Below are 16805 nucleotides of genomic sequence, written 5' to 3' on the forward strand. Positions count from 1 at the left end.
ACTGATCTTTTATTGAATTACAGACTAAGCCCCTTGACACTTATTGAAATTGAAGGCTCAGCAGTAGCAGCAGACACCCTCCCCCATCTCTCCATACACACACACACTGTAGTTTCTAACATTACTTAATAATTTCTTCTGCTGGTACTGACCAAAACAGACTCATGGAGGATGACCCTTTTGGCTAAAATTTCCCATTAGTTTAGAAATTTATTTAACTGCGGCTTAATATTGGTTGGCTTTTAATCACCAGTGAATAAATACTAATGTACCACAAACAGAAGATGCATTTAATTTTGACTGCTCATTTAAATGCCCTGAGAAAGTATTTTCTTTAACAGGCTTCTTGCTGGAAGTGATGAGCACATCAAGGTTTGAACTGATGCTAATTTAGACTCAGATTATTAGTAATAGTAGAGTTTTTTAAACTTTAAATAAGTAGAGCTGTTTCACAGAAACAGAGCTTGATGGTTGGCCAATTTTGTGTCAGTCTGTGTGTCAGCAACAAATTACAGCACAGAAACGGCAAAAACATGTTAAAAGTGATTTTAGAAACAGTGTCACCATGGTAAAGTGTGTCCACTTAATCTTTCAATTTTTTTGTAGTGTCCCTCTCAGCTGGTATCTTCATCACAACTCCATAACAACCAGATTTAAAAGGATACTTGTCAAAACTCTTTTCTTGATGATCCTCTGTTGAATCCGTCATGTTCTGTAAAAACTCTCAAACATCGATTGCATTTTTGGCCTCAAAAATCCCATTATGCTCAGGCAGACACACAGATGACAAGAGCTTTCGAGGAGAGTATTGACCATGTTCTGTCCTTTTGGGATTTGAACGTTTTCCGCTGGTGAACCAAGCTCTGCAAAACTATATTCTCTATATTTGCCTGCTCATCAACACTCGCTATATTGCTCATCAGCGGAGACGCAAAATGCACACAGATAGCTAAATTCATTTCCACAGCGTTTAAACTCAGCAAGATAAAAATCACATTGCGTTAGTTATCTTCACAATCACTTCAGCTCCCACTTCATGTTTAATCCCTAAATTAGGCTCCATTAGTTTCATTCACAGCACAGCGGATACTGGCCTAGAATCCTGGCTCACGCAGTGTAGGTTGGCAAATAAACGCTAATGCACTGCTTACCTGTTTTCTACTAGTGTAAACAAGGCTCTGGACTAAACTGTGACTGGCAGATGTAATAGTTTCCTCACCACTGCCCATGCCTGCTGTCATTACTCAACTCCTCCTCCATGAGAGGATGGATGGCAACATCAGATAGAGTGTTGCTCGGCTGCCTGTCAGGTTCAGATGTAATCAAAAGAAATTCGCCTTTAGTCAGGTACAACAACTTTTCCAAGTGACATCAAGAATTTTAGCGTCACCCTCTCAACAATAAATGCCCACACAGACACAAACTGTATGTGCGCACACAAGCTAGACAGTTGGAATGCTCTGCCAGGGACTTCCTACTTGATAAAGATAGACAGAAAAACACATTGAAACAAAATGTTAATTTAGTAGCTGCAGAGCTGTCTCTGTAACTATCGCTGAATATTAGACTGTATGCCTAATTGCATTATACTCCAGCTGCATGCTGTGAAAGCCTAATTAGTTTTTCTTTTCCTTTCTTTTCTGTTATGCGGTCTCAGAATGAATATACATGGGAACCTACTCGTGTACCAACTAAAAAAAAAAAGCATACTTGAGCCACGTTTTCAAAAGTCAACACATGGCCAAAATTCTCATTCCCAAGCTCGTCCTTTTCATGCATAGCAATCTGATATGCGGTGAAACCAAACACTTCATAAATCATTGAGATGAGTGAGAGAAGTGGTTACAAATAAGAAAAAAAAAAAAAAAAACCTGACGGAACTCATTATAAAAGATGGATGGATGAATGGGGAGATAAATCCCAGAGTCGAGAACAGGACAAACATAATATATTAGGGAACACACAGCTCATTTCCAGCGTTCACAATGGTGTGTGTGAATATAGCGGCGGGTATCTTTTGATGCCAAGAATCTCGTGGACCAACAAAGTGTTTTGTTCATTCAACCATCTACTTGTTCACTGATTCAAAAGCAAGTGACTTGAGAATTAATTAGGGACGTCAGAAACAAACATCTGTAAAAGAGGAGCCAAACATGAGAAGCTATGGATACTGTGAACAAAGCTTTACACTTCCACTGCCCAAGAGAGGTTCGGAATCATCTAGAGTCATTATCATCATTCCAACTGTCTGTGTTAAGCTCTTCCCCCTCACTCTCCCACTAACTGGAAAGCTGCTCAGGTTTACCCACTTCCAGAAAATTAAAACGAAACATGTCACACAGATGACTTCAAGCAGCAATCCTCTCTTTAATTTATCCCCGACTCCTTTTGGGAGAGGTGACATCTCAATCACTGGCCTGACTTTGGCTTTTGAGAGTCCCTGTCAACCTCCCTACACTGATTTAAGGCCAAAGCGTGGCACTGTGGCATCCGAGCCAGAGCAATCCATGCTGCATAATTCAACACCGCTCTCAAACCTGTCTCATTAAGGATCCTGGCCATGGTCCATGGCTCTGAGTATGAGGCTTTGAGTGACAGATCTGTTGCCAGCTTAGTACAAACGGGAACAGACCCAGAGTAAGCTCCAGCTTCAGATTCAGCTCCGGCCCCTTCCAAACCTGGCAGACCTCACCTCGACTCCAGCTTCAACATCAACCAGCACCAACTCTAGACTTAGTATGAGTCCTACACGTGACAGAAGGCAAAAACTCATTCCCATCTGAAAGTCAACACTGTTTTGCAGTTAATTGGTTGTGGGAATGCAGGATATCTCTATTTTGACAAGGGGGAAAAAAAAGAGGTAGATTCTGTTGAGTGGTTGGATATGCTTCCTCAAACTCCACTGCGCAACATAATCTTGTACGCACGTGGCTGCCACACGGTTAAGAATAAACACATATTTGCAGGAATGTATGCTGCTAATTAAAAAGCCTTCACACTTTGATTTTTCAAATGGCATGCTGGTAAATGTTATGCTAGTTGATTCAATTAAAACTTTCTGGTTCTAGTGAAAAAAAAAAAAAAAAAAAAAACTCTTTTCTGCAGGGGCTTGTATTTTTTCCTCCTTGGGAGCTCGATTGCAGCAAGGTCGGTAATGACGTGATTGCCGCTTTCAACTTCCCACCACCAACCACAACGAATGTCACATTAGCCCCCAGTTAAAGTTTTGGCCTTAACTCTTGCTCTGGTTCAAAATCCAATCCAGGCAATTCCTCAGCCCAGGGCCCAACCTCAGACAGAATTTACTTCAGCCAAAGTGACTGCCACACCCCACAGCCAGAAAGGTTTAGGAAAATCATAAATTTATCTGCATGGGTGCACAGTTTGCCACGTTTGACAGACGTGGTGAGAGAGGAGGATATTTGCCTTCTGCATCAGTGAGAATTTCATTTAGCGAGTCGACCGAGGTGGGAGACGCACACTGACCTGCCAAATGAGGGGGGCAGGTGACAATCACAGCTCTGCACAAGAAGGTGGCGGTGGCGGTCGTCACCCTGGCCCACTCAGCATCCTGTTGAGACACATAAACAGAAATACAGCTTTGTTTAATGAGGAAGTTGCACAGATTTGTTAGTAAAGTGTGTCTTGTGTGGTGTGGTACAGCTATTTTCAGTCACTGCTATTTTCCAGTAGCTGAATCTCATCTTTCCTAAGTACCAGCTGTGCAAATTTGAAGTTCTATTTGCTAAATTATAATATTTTTTAGAATATTTATAAGATGTTTACACATAAGCTTTAATCCTTTGACAATCAGTTCATTACATGTGTAATTACATGCCAGACTGTACATATCCAGGCATGCTGCTGTGCATTTCAAGCATGTACTGAACAGCAAATGAAAAATTAGCTTCTAAATGATGCACATTTCAATGAATTAAACAGATTTCTGTTCTGACAGTCTGGTAAGAGGAGGAGATATTCTTGTAATTTATGCAAATGATGTGGCAAAATAAACTTTAAAAGATGGTTAAATGATATTGTGAAGGCTGTACTACCGTACTGCATTCATTCTGACTCGCTGCAGACAGTCTGGCCCTTATAATTGCAGAGCTCTCATGTGCTAGCTCCCTTTCTCTCACATGTATTCCCACTAAACTTAAGCCTCTGGTGATAATTAAAACTCACCCACCACAGAGTGTTACTGTGCAACATAGAAAGCTCTTGTCTTCTCAGACTGTTAAACAGCAAGATATTTTTGGATAAGGAACATTAGAAATTAATATATTTTCAGTTCTCTAGACTGGCAACTTTAGGATTATTTAAAAAATAATTCTTTGGATTCACAAGGACTGAACACAGTAAAGCCCCTCTGCACTTTGGAGTTCATATCTCCCAGCACCACTAAAACAACCCACTATTGTTCAGGGCTGAATGTTGAAGGGTGTCCTCCTTGCTTCTTGAGTTTGGACAAGCTTTCCTCACGGTCTCAAGGAAGCCAATTTATTATTTTAAATAAAATATTTTATATTTTTGGTTTGTACGTGCATGGTACTATTGCATCATGGCAAGAAGGTTCTAGATATGAAGTCGACCCGGGTGATTGGGACCTCTCTGTGTGAAGTTAGCATGTTCTCCCTGTGCCTGTGCGGGTTTCCTCCGGTTGCTCTGCTTCAGCTTTAGTGAAGTGGAAACTAAATTGCTGCGAATGCGAGTGTGAATGTGTTTGTCTGTCAATATTTGTTGTCTCTCTTACAGACTGGCAAAATGTCTAGGGTGTGCCCACTCTGGCACCCAGTGCATGCTGGGATATAGCCTCCTTTGACCCTGCACATGACAAGTTGCATCCTTTTCTCCCCCTTATTCCAACTGTAGTGTACTTGGGAGCAGGAATGCAGTTAAGTTATTTTCATTATTGATTCATTTGATAATTGTTCCTGTTAATTGACCAGTTGGTTAATTATTTACTGTGTAAAGTGGAGGGCTGCAGCTAACGTTAATCATTTAAGAAGCTGCAACCAGTTTATTCTTGGCATTTATGCTTGATGAATGACATAAAGGGCAAATAGGTCGTCAGCACTGCTCTCAGTAATTTTCTCGTGATACTAATTGCTTAGTTGACTAATTGTTTCAGCCCTGCTTCGGAGGAAACGCAGATGTAGATTAGGTGCTACTGCAGATGGTTTTCAGTTCATTGTTCTTTAGTCTAAAACGACAATCACATTAGATATTTGTATCATCCAGTACTCACAATTCATTGTTCTATTGTTTAACAGTCAAGACAAATAAATCCATAAAGAGTGGAAATAAAACATATTGATGAGGAACACTGGGTAAAGCTTTGCATTTAAGGGTGCACAGAGCCTTCATGGTCCCTCAGCTGGGGAAGACAGTCAGGCGGAACAGACAGTGTCTTCACAGGAGACGGCCTGTTTCCCCACTGAGGAAGCTGTTATCTCTGTGTCGTGCCTCATCAATCCCTGAGAGAGCTGTTACTGTACTCTACCTGCCATATGGCTGTTACAGCAGAACCCAGCCGGACATTCTTCCACCCCACACGTTCTGCCAGACACTCTGAAAGCTGCTGGGTGCCTCCCTGTGGAGACACAGATATTACAGTTTAAGATGGGCTTAAAACCCATAGCTGCCCTCCTTCCCTGGAGGGACAGAGTGCTTGAAGTTCAAGGGTCACTACATCCAGATTACAATAAAACAAACCCTCTGGTGGCGTCTAGCCAGCCATGCAGATAATAGTTATATTTGCCAAGTTTTTTTTTTGTTTGTTTTTTTTTTAAGGAATCTGCCTCTGAGGCTTCTGCTGACACCCTAATACAACAAAGCATTTTGTCAGTGGCATGCAAGCAGTTAGAAATGACATTTAAAAAAAATAAATAAATAAAAAATCTCAACATGTCTTTCCAGAAACGATGTCCTGGTTATTGTGCATAAGCCACAGAATGCAAAGGTTGTTCACAGTGTGGCTTTTTTAAATGTGAGAAACCATTATGTAACAAATAATAAAAGCATGAAAAAAGGACGACATAAAAGCTGAGTGTAAACAAAAATGTAAAGGATTAATTAAAATAAAAAAATTCACGAGGACATATTAAAACATTTTATATAACTTCTGAGGAAGAACAAAAAGAAAATACTGCGGATGTACATTGCACCTCTGATAGCCTTTATTCTTTCATGATATGACTGATAAGAGCAGACCCACTCCAGTTCACATTTGGCGCTGCTTTTACTGCATCTGTGGTGTTGTCAGGATCACAATGCTATTCATGATAATTCCTCCAGGAAAAAGCTGCAGTGCCATAATAGGCAAATTCCTGCTGATGAAAAAAGTGGAAGTAATTTTCTAAGGTGTGAGTTTGGAACTACAATAAGCCCTTTTGCCATTTTCTCTTAGGCCTTACTTGACCCTCCTCAAACTTGCCAGCCTTTTTGGGCCCTCAGTCTTTTTTTTTTCTTAAACAAAGGTTCAAAACCAAACAGCACAGAAATAGAACAGTATGGAACCATAACTTTCATGCTGAGGGAGCACACAGAAAATAGGAAAATCCAATACAGGACCACAATTCAAAGCGTTTAAACAGTCCCGGTCGATGCCACTTTGAGGACAAAGAAAGGCAAAGTGTTCGCTGGGACATGGCTTGAACAGGATTGTGCAGACTCTGTTCAGAGGCTGGATGCCCAGTTTTATGAAAGTAGAGAAGGAATCCAATGTTTAAGTTTAAAAAACAAAACAAAACACAAAACAAAACACTCAAGTCAACAACATGCAATCTTGAGAGGAGTATGAGCTTCGTACCTTTATTTTGAACTCCTGAGCACAGCCTGCAGTGCTCTCCAGGAGTGGCAGTAGCCCTCCAGCTGCTGCAGCATACATGAGAAAGAAGAGGAAGGACATCTGGGATGGCTCCATGCCAAAGACAATCCTGCTACACAATCCTATCTCCTCTCTCAGTTCTGGCAGGAAGGGATGAATGAAAACATAGTGTAGCTGTCAAACATACAGTAATAATAGCCATTCCCCTGCAATGACAGCACTCTGCAAAGTTGCATATCATTACACAGCTAAGCACTATACAGTCCATTGTCAAGAACATGCAATTGGATCTGCCACGTGGAGGTCCACCATCGTTAGCCAGACAATGAACCACAGACAGGGTGTAGTTAATGAAGAGACACCTGAGAGGATGACAATGTTTATTTCTAGTCATCTCACAAAGCCAATAGTGATGGTGATCATGGTAAAGTTTGTATTTGTTGACCACTGTCACTGTCAAGTTGAGAGCATGACATTCATACGCTTCCTGTACCGCAACTGCTAAGCAGACAATTTTTGGATCTCCGAATTTATTTTGTTTTTTCTTTTGTTTTTCTTTCCGTTAGTCACAGTCCTTCTTAGCTTCGTAACTGAGTGAAATCTCAAGTCACAAACATCAAACACACGTTCACGCCGTTCAATGTTAAGGATTGAGTTTGTTGAAGGAGCTTGTATCATTCGGTGTGTAACTTTAGAAATGTCCGTTCTGAATTCATGGAAAGGAGACCATTCATAATGTGCCTGTGAATCATCCCATTTTCAAAAATTAGAGTTTTCCAGTGATAGCTGCCTGTACATTCATGGGTACATTGCGAACAGGAACCAGCTAATAGCTAATTCAGCACATTTTTAATGGCACCAATTTGCTAAAATGTTTTGAAATATAAGATTAAAAAAAGAGGGCTCAGAAGTAAATAGTACTGAATAGCTGAAATTGCAGGAGCCCATTTGAGGAGCTTTTAAAGGATCTTGCTCTCCTGATGTTTTTAATTTTTTCTGTTGTCAGATTGGCAGGCACATAGAGTGGCATTAGCACATTTCCATCTATCAGATTAGAAAAAACATTTTTGATTTGCTCCATTTTCACCCAAAGGTCACATTTCGCACTGAAGTGATAAAGTAGAAAGCCAAGAGGGCGTCATTCTGAATGGCATTTTATTTACAGGTGGACTGGTAAGTTTGACATAAAACAGTAGGTAAAAACAGCTATACTTATTACTGGTGTCTGGGTGAAAAAAAATCACCCACATATGTTCTACAGATGGAATTAAAATCACTGACCAACGGAGGTACTGTTAAAATTACCCCACCGCCCCTCGAGAAATGTTTCAGTCCGAGTGGGGCTTTAGTCTTCTTATAACATATTGTAAGCAAAAATTTTATTTAACCCTAGGATTTGCAATGGAAAGAGTTTTTTTTTTTAAATCAGAAAAATGAAAAGAAAGTATAAGGTATAAAATGAAAAAAAAAAAAAGTAAACTGAACACAAGATACAAGGTTGAGAAGGTGATATTTAAAGCTACTCTCAGCACTGACCTGCAGTCCAACCATGTTGCTCAGTGTACGAGTGCAGGGTCATACTGTCCAGTTCTACTGCATTGGGAGTCTTAGAAGGATCCTTGACACATACTGTGGCACACAATCTGTCAATCTGAGAGCAAAACACAATTACCACAACACACCCACACATGACCATTTACCACTGTGAACCAAACGAGTCCTATTGATACAGGGAACATCATCTGACAACATCATCTGACAAACCCTCCCCCCCAACATCTTCTACTTCCCACTGCCACTCTACCCATTTATTCTGCAAAAGAAATTTAGTGGTACTTTGTTGTGTGATAAATGTGCTCTTGTACTATCAGTCTAAATATGCACTGTATTATAAATGTAAAATACCATTACTACATCCATTTGGGAGTCATTGTTGATTCCCAGCAGAGGAAGGACACTGGACAGTAAAGCTGATTCTAAAAGTATATGGTAAAATGGAATGTGTTTACATAGCACTTTTCTAGTCTTGTTGACCCCTCGAAGCACTACAAGCCACACTGACCCACTCACACACATTCATACAGAGCTTTTTCTATACATAGAGTGCTTTACTATCACACACACACACTCACACCGATGATACTCTCGGTGCAGTTTGGGCTTCAGTATCTTGCCCAAGGACACTAACATGTGGACAGTCTGGTCTCTAAAGAAATACTGTATATGTACTGCTTTATATGCTTATCAAGGACTTTCTTAGGAACACCTGTGCACCTACTTATTCACACAATGTCAGCGAAGAACAGAAATATGAGGCTGCAGTGGACTCAAGCTCACCAAAACTGGAAGAACATAACCTAGTCTGATGAATCTGGATCTGCTAAGGGACGCAGATTAGGTAAGACTTTGTCATCAGCATCAATCCATGGATTAATGCACAAATTCATCACAGTCCAGGCTGGAGGTGGTGGGGAATGTTTTCTTGGGACACCTTGGGCTCCTTGACACCAATCACTGTTTGAATGCCACACTCTGAGTGTTGTTGCTGACCATGTGTATCCCTTTATGGCCAGAATGTACTTTCTAATGGCTTCTCCCAGCATTGTCATGCCAGTGAATGCCAGTGAATGTATCTTCTTAGTCTCAGTACACATGCAACAGTCAGTAAGAAAAAAATTAAACCCCTCCTCTGCTTTGTAAGTATCATATTAGTCCACTGAGAGACGTGGTTATTCAGCTGATCCTTATCAGAGCTTTCTCAGCATTGGGTACAGAACAGTGCTGTGTTAGTCTGTTGCCTCACCTTCCACAGGAACTGGGTGAGGTCCATTAACACTGTTGGGGATAGAGCAGGGATACTGGTTCTGTAGGTGCGAACTCTGGCACCTGGCCCACCCATATGATGCACCTTCTTGCCAATATTGAATTGCGGGTAGGTCTCTAAGCCCAGCTCCTTTATGAGCTCCAAGACATGTGTTTGGGTGCTAAAAGAGAAAGGAGGCAGTTTTTTATGTTTTATGATGCGATTGTTCACAGCATTTCTGGCATAGTTAGTAACCCTGCGGCTGATAGAAAATGATAATTGCATTTATTCTGAGATCATTGAAGTAGACTTGAGAATACAACATTGATTGAACAAGTCCTTGAACTTAGCTGTTACAACTGCAAAAACTACTCTTCCTGCATACAAGGTACAGATCTAGCTTGTTATACAATAAGCAGTATTGCAGCATACATAATGTAATCAGTGCCTACAAGTACACAGCATAGAACAACACACATCCCCTCTCTGTTCTCTTCACAAACTCTATGAACCCTGTATCAGTCATAACAGCCTTGAACGTATCTTTGAGATTCCTTGAGCTGCTCTTTAATCTTTTAAGGCTTTTCTGTTAAATGGTCCATTATTAGCACCTGAATTGTTTGTGTGATACACTTTTAAAAACTCAAAATCCTCAGCCTCTGTCTCCATAACTGTGCATGAGTAAATGATGTCCTAACCCTAATCCTTGGCTGGAACCAATCATAACTCACATCCTGTCAGCAGGTTTGAAACCCAGAACTTTTTTGGTGTCAGGTGACGGTGAAAACCACTGCACCATCCTGCTGATAAGTGAATTTGCTCAAATTACCATGTGGATGGAGCTCACTTGTCTAAATGAGGTCAAAAATTTCCAGCTTGTTCTAATATTACAAGCCTTAATGATTTCCATGAAGGTCTCTCACTCCAGAATCACTGATTCTATATTAATCTCACATACAGTGTGACTCTGCATTTCAACTGCTGCTAAAAGAGAAAAGGGTTTCGTTTCTAATATTACAACTTTTTCTTGAATTGTCTCAAATATGTGTGTGTGTTAGTCCTGTAGTTTCTGATCAACATTACCTTCCTACCCACTGCCCTCCAAAGTCCCAGCGATCAACACCATTGGCTGCTGGTATTTCAGTGGACACTGTGCGACCTCCCACCCGATCTGCGTGGCAAACCAGACATGATTTAGCCACAGCAATGCCTCTTCTCAGCAACTGTCAAACTAAAAGAGTCCAGCAGAAAACCATTTCAGGTTACCAACGGCTTTCAATCGTGAGGCAATTTTACAAACCTTTTCCTTCCAGTATCAGTATTTTCAGCTTGGCATCTCTTTTTCTGAGCAAATGAGCTGCACTCAATCCAGATAGTCCAGCGCCAACAATAATAACATCCCAAATTTCTGCAGTCATAGTCAAGCTCAAGTGGGTTTTTCTTTTCGTGCCAACTAAGTGTGTGCGTCTGGTAAAGCGTGGAGTCTGAAACAGAAATCCAACTTGTGTTCCCTTTTCTTCTCCGTATCATTTAGGTTATCTTCCAAAGTCTGGGCTGCTTTCGCAATCGTGCACTTTGGAACTGTGCACAACTGAGCTTGTGGCCTACTTGGCAGAGAACCAGTTGTGTAAATTCCAGCAACAAAAGACAGTAGAGGCATTGTCAGATATAAGTAAAGTTTTGTGTCTTTGTAAAACTTAAAAATAAAAAAATAAAAAAATAGTTTTAAGTTGTAAATGCAGTCATTGAGTTATTCATTTAACATGCAGAACAAAATATGAATATGTATCATAATATATGATATAATAACATAACTCTATTATCATGACTCCATCTGCTCTTCTCTCTCATTTTTTTTCTTTTTGACCTGTTTTTTTTCTTGCCATGCCTGCCCCCCCACCCCAAATCATATTTCTGTTTTTCCATTGCCTGGCAGTGATTCTCTAGTCAGTATCCATTTAAATGATGAATTCTTTTTGAAAAAGCAGTTAAACTTCATGTTGTATTGGCTTGGATTGCCTGTTTTCTTGTCTTTGTTTGTTCTTCTCCTCAAAAGCCTTTTTGTTTTGTTTTGTTTTGTTTTTTTAGCTCAAGAAACATTAATCCCAGAGAAGCCAAATTTGGCATGTAGGTGTGTGTAATATCCAGCTACTTAAGGAAATAAAAAACAAAAAACACTTGTTTGCAGGTGGTGAGCTCGCTCAGTAGCTCGTAAACACAGCACTCCATGTAATCACCAATAACATGCAAATGAATCCTGCAGTTGTAACTTGTATTCAGTGGTTGTTGATTTGAGTTCATTAGTTTCAGCTGTGAGTAAAAATGGGTTCTGATGGCTGTTTTGTTTAGTATTTGGTTTCAAGTTGTTAAAACAACCTGATCAAACATTTTCCCATTCAGCAAAATGCAGCCAGCAGAAGTTTTGTCATTAACACATTTATGTTGATTTTGATGTGATGCATATTTTTGTTGTTTGACAACTGGTAATATTTATGTTGTTGGTGTTTAACTTTGGACAGAGGACTCTACTAAAACAACCCAGAAAGGTTAGTGTCATTTTCCACACTAAAACAGCATTATGTCACGTTATTCATGTTATTCAATGACATTCGTCCATGTCACCCCCTCTGTAACTGGGTCATTGTTACCAGCCCCAAGAACACTCTCTACAAAAGAGCTCTGGCATTGCCAAAAGCTAGCTGCTGTAGCTGCAGCAGGAAAAAATAATCTTTCCACTCATTGCTAAAGAAAAAATGACCAAAATCAAAACCCACAACAAACAAACAAAGGGCTGTTGGGCCAGCCAAAATGAACAAAAAGAAGAGAAGCCACTCAGACCAACCCACAAAGGGTCGTAGGATCTGGTGTCTTCCCTCTAACCTGAACCCAAATCAAAACTAAACCTAACAGAAATAAAGCCGCGAAAACAGGACTACCGGACCCATCAAAAACAGAAAAGAAAAATAAAACAGGAGTCAGTCACAAAGCACCAACAGCTGCAGTGGCTGAAAGGTGGAAGAAAGTGAGCCATGCTCCCTGCCCCCTCTTTATTGGTTTCCTCTCAATCAGACCAAATCAGATCCACCTGAGGGAAGAAGACCTCATGAGTCCAGGATCATTTACACATTATAACCAACAGGGAGCGAGAGTGTGACCCCAGTCTGTGAGGTTAAGCAACCACACCTCATCCACCCTGATTGGACATTGGAATACAACCTACACCTCTGCACCTATAGGCTTATCATGACTGTGATAAACCTTGATAGCAACAATAATGAGATGGTCACAGTGCAGAGTCTACAGGGAGTTGATTGTGGACTTCAGGAAAGCTGAAACCTGCAGACAACACCATCATGTGCATCCCCAGAGTGTATGCTTTAAGTTCTTGGGTGCTCAACACCTCCACTCTGTTCAAGAAAACACAACAGTTGCACTGGTTCCTGAAAAGACTGAAGAAAGTCCAACTGTTTTTAAGGATCCTATGTCACATCCACTGCTGCACCACTGTCAGCACACTCACTGACTGCATCACAGTGCCATAAGGGACTGCTCTGTCTGCAGCAGGTGGTGAAACCTGCCCAGAACATCACTGGCTCCCTGCTCCCCACCATCATGGACATCCAACGCAAACACACTCACTAACATGTACTATAAATAACAATGCAAATAACACAGCTATAAAGAAAGGAACCTCAAATAAAATATGTAATAATGTCATGTTATTTTAGAGCTGACAGACTCTGTAATCTTTATTTGCTATTCATTTGGATCCCCATTAACACTGCAAAAACTACTCTTCCTACATGCGTAGATGAATACATGAACACAGGTAACAGATTAAATACAACAAAGATCAAACATTTTTCCATTCAGCAAACATGGAGAAGCATTATTCTTATTCTAATCTTGTTCATTTGGAATTGTGTTTTTGTCCACCTCATGACTTCAAGTATTCATTCCCTCTTTGGCTTTGCTTTGGTGTCTTTTTTTGGGAAGTGGAGTTTTTCCCTACAGCAAAGACACAAGCCGGCCGAGTGAGGGTAGAGGGCCGAGGTAGCCAGCAAAACTTTTGTCATTAACACATTTATGTTGATTTTGTTGTGATGCATATTTTTGTTGTTTGACAACTGGTAACATTTATGTTGTTGGTGTTTAACTTTGGACAGAGGACTCTACTAAAACAACCCAAAAAGGTTAGTGTCATTTTCCACACTAAAACAGCATTATGTCACGTTATTCATGTTATTCAATGACATTCATCCATGTCACCCCCTCTGTAACTGGGTCATTGTTACAAACCTTTCCACTCATTACTTAAGAAAAAGAAAAGGAAAAATGACCAAAATTAAAACCCACAACAAACAAACAAAAGGCTGATGGGCCGGCCAAAATGAACAAAAAGAAGAGAAGCCACTCAGACCAACCCACAAAGGGTCGTAGGATCTGGTGTCTGCCCTCTAACCTGAACCCAACTCAAAACTAAACCTAACAGAAATAAAGCCGCGAAAACAGGACTACCGGACCCATCAAAAACAGAAAAGAAAATTAACAACAAAACAGGAGTCAGTCACAAAGCACCAACAGCTGCAGTGGCTGAAAGGTGGAAGAATGTGAGGCATGCTCCCTGCACCCTCTTTATTGGTTTCCTCTCAATCAGACCAAATCAGATACACCTGAGGGAAGAAGACCTCATGAGTCCAGGATCATTTACACATTATAACCAACAGGGGGTGAGAGTGTGACCCCAGTCTGTGAGGTTAAGAAACCACACCTCATCCACCCTGATTGGACATTGGAATACAACCTACACCTCTGCACCTATAGGCTTATCATGACTGTGATAAACCTTGAACAACAATAATGAGACGGTCTCAGTGCAGAATCTACAGGGAGTTGATTGTGGACTTCAGGAAAGCTGAAACCTGCAGACAACACCGTCATGTGCATCACCAGAGCGTACGCTTTAAGTTCTTGGGTGCTCAACACCCCCACTCTGTTCAAGAAAACACAACAGTTGCACTGGTTCCTGAAAAGACTGAAGAAAGTCCAACTGTTTTTAAGGATCCTATGTCACATCCACTGCTGCACCACTGTCAGCACACTCACTGACTGTATCACAGTGCCATAAGGGACTGCTCTGTCTGCAGCAGGTGGTGAAACCTGCCCAGAACATCACTGGCTCCCTGCTCCCCACCATCATGGACATCCAACGCAAGCACACTCACTAATGTGTACTATAAATAACAATGCAAATAACATAGCTTTAAAGAAAGGAACCTCAAATAAAAACTGAGCTTGAACGCTTGTGAAGTTGTGAAAAGATTCAAAAATGTAATAATGTCATGTTATTTTAGAGCTGACAGACTCTGCAATCTTTATTTGCTATTCATTTGGATCCCCATTAACACTGCAAAAACTACTCTTCCTACGTGCGTAGTTGAATACATGAACACAGGTAACAGATTAAATACAACAAAGATCAAACATTTTTCCATTCAGCAAACATGGAGCAACATTATTCTTATTCTAATCTTGTTCATTTGGAATCGTGTTTCTGTCCACCTCATGACTTCAAGTATTCATTCTCTCTTTAGCTTTGCTTTCTGTTTTTGGGAAGTGGAGTTTTTCCCTACAACAAAGACACAAGCCGGCCGAGTGAGGGTAGAGGGCCGAGGTAGCCAGCAAAACTTTTGTCATTAACACATTTATGTTGATTTTGTTGTGATGCATATTTTTGTTGTTTGACAACTGGTAACATTTATGTTGTTGGTGTTTAACTTTGGACAGAGGACTCTACTAAAACAACCCAAAAAGGTTAGTGTCATTTTCCACACTAAAACAGCATTATGTCACATTATTCATGTTATTCAATGACATTCATCCATGTCACCCCCTCTGTAACTGGGTCATTGTTACCAATCCCAAGAACACTCTCTACAACAGAGCTCTAGCATTGCCAAAAGCTAGCTGCTCTAGCTGCTAAAGAAAAGGAAAAATGACACAAATCAAAGCCCACAACAAACAAACAAACAAATGGCTGATGGGCCGGCCAAAATGAACAAAAAGAAGAGAAGCCACTCAGACCAACCCACAAAGGGTCGTAGGATCTGGTGTCTTCCCTCTAACCTGAACCCAAATCAAAACTCAACCTAACAGAAATAAAGCCGCGAAAACAGGACTACCGGACCCATCAAAAACAGAAAAGAAAAATAACAAAACAGGAGTCAGTCACAAAGCACCAACAGCTGCAGTGGCTGAAAGGTGGAAAAAAGTGAGCCATGCTCCCTGCACCCTCTTTATTGGTTTCCTCTCAATCAGACCAAATCAGATACACCTGAGGGAAGAAGACCTCATGAGTCCAGGATCATTTACACATTATAACCAACAGGGGGTGAGAGTGTAACCCCAGTCTGTGAGGTTAAGAAACCACACCTCATCCACCCTGATTGGACATTGGAATACAACCTACACCTCTGCACCTATAGGCTTATCATGACTGTGATAAACCTTGATAACAACAATAATGAGATGGTCTCAGTGCAGAATCTACAGGGAGTTGATTGTGGACTTCAGGAAAGCTGAAACCTGCAGACAACACCGTCATGTGCATCCCCAGAGCGTATGCATTAAGTTCTTGGGTGCTCAACACCCCCACTCTGTTCAAGAAAACACAACAGTTGCACTGGTTCCTGAAAAGACTGAAGAAAGTCCAACTGTTTTTAAGGATCCTATGTCACATCCACTGCTGCACCACTGTCAGCACACTCACTGACTGTATCACAGTGCCATAAGGGACTGCTCTGTCTGCAGCAGGTGGTGAAACCTGCCCAGAACATCACTGGCTCCCTGCTCCCCACCATCATGAACATCCAACGCAAGCACACTCACTAACATGTACTATAAATAACAATGCAAATAACACAGCTGCATGAACTGTATTCTGTGGTACTGGTGCCTACTCTGTGCACTGATGGGAAAGTTAAATCTTATCTACTCTGACACTGTCTGCTGTGCAAGGAAGAGTTTGTTCGAATGTTTTTTTTGTTTTGTTTTGTTTTTTAAACTTCATATTAACATAATTTGGAAAAAGTGAGAAGTAGCAGTTTCATGTTTTTAAAGCAATTTAACATAATTTCTTCCAGCAAAAACACAAAGCAAACAAATATCATTGTC

The 16805-nt window shown here is 40.8% G+C and overlaps 1 protein-coding gene across 3 annotated transcripts in view; it reads right to left on the reverse strand.

Annotated features, from left to right (window-relative positions):
- si:ch211-127i16.2 (probable flavin-containing monoamine oxidase A) overlaps window positions 1-11143 on the reverse strand; it is a 34372-nt gene extending 23229 nt beyond the window's left edge. For 2 of the 3 annotated variants that reach the window (XM_041059540.1, XM_041059542.1), the window contains exons 1-7: window positions 10933-11143; window positions 10716-10803; window positions 9633-9813; window positions 8366-8480; window positions 6812-6969; window positions 5504-5593; window positions 3487-3571 (exon numbers count right to left, since the gene is read on the reverse strand). In XM_041059540.1, coding sequence (XP_040915474.1) covers window positions 3487-3571; window positions 5504-5593; window positions 6812-6969; window positions 8366-8480; window positions 9633-9813; window positions 10716-10803; window positions 10933-11050 — 835 coding nt within the window. In that variant the 5' untranslated portion in view covers window positions 11051-11143. The remainder of the gene's footprint in view (window positions 1-3486; window positions 3572-5503; window positions 5594-6811; window positions 6970-8365; window positions 8481-9632; window positions 9814-10715; window positions 10804-10932) is intronic. The other variant, XM_041059541.1, reaches the window with a different exon arrangement.
- Window positions 11144-16805: the final 5662 nt, after the last annotated feature.

The sequence above is a fragment of the Toxotes jaculatrix genome, chromosome 16 (genome assembly GCF_017976425.1).
Source record: "Toxotes jaculatrix isolate fToxJac2 chromosome 16, fToxJac2.pri, whole genome shotgun sequence".
NCBI lineage: Eukaryota > Metazoa > Chordata > Actinopteri > Toxotidae > Toxotes > Toxotes jaculatrix.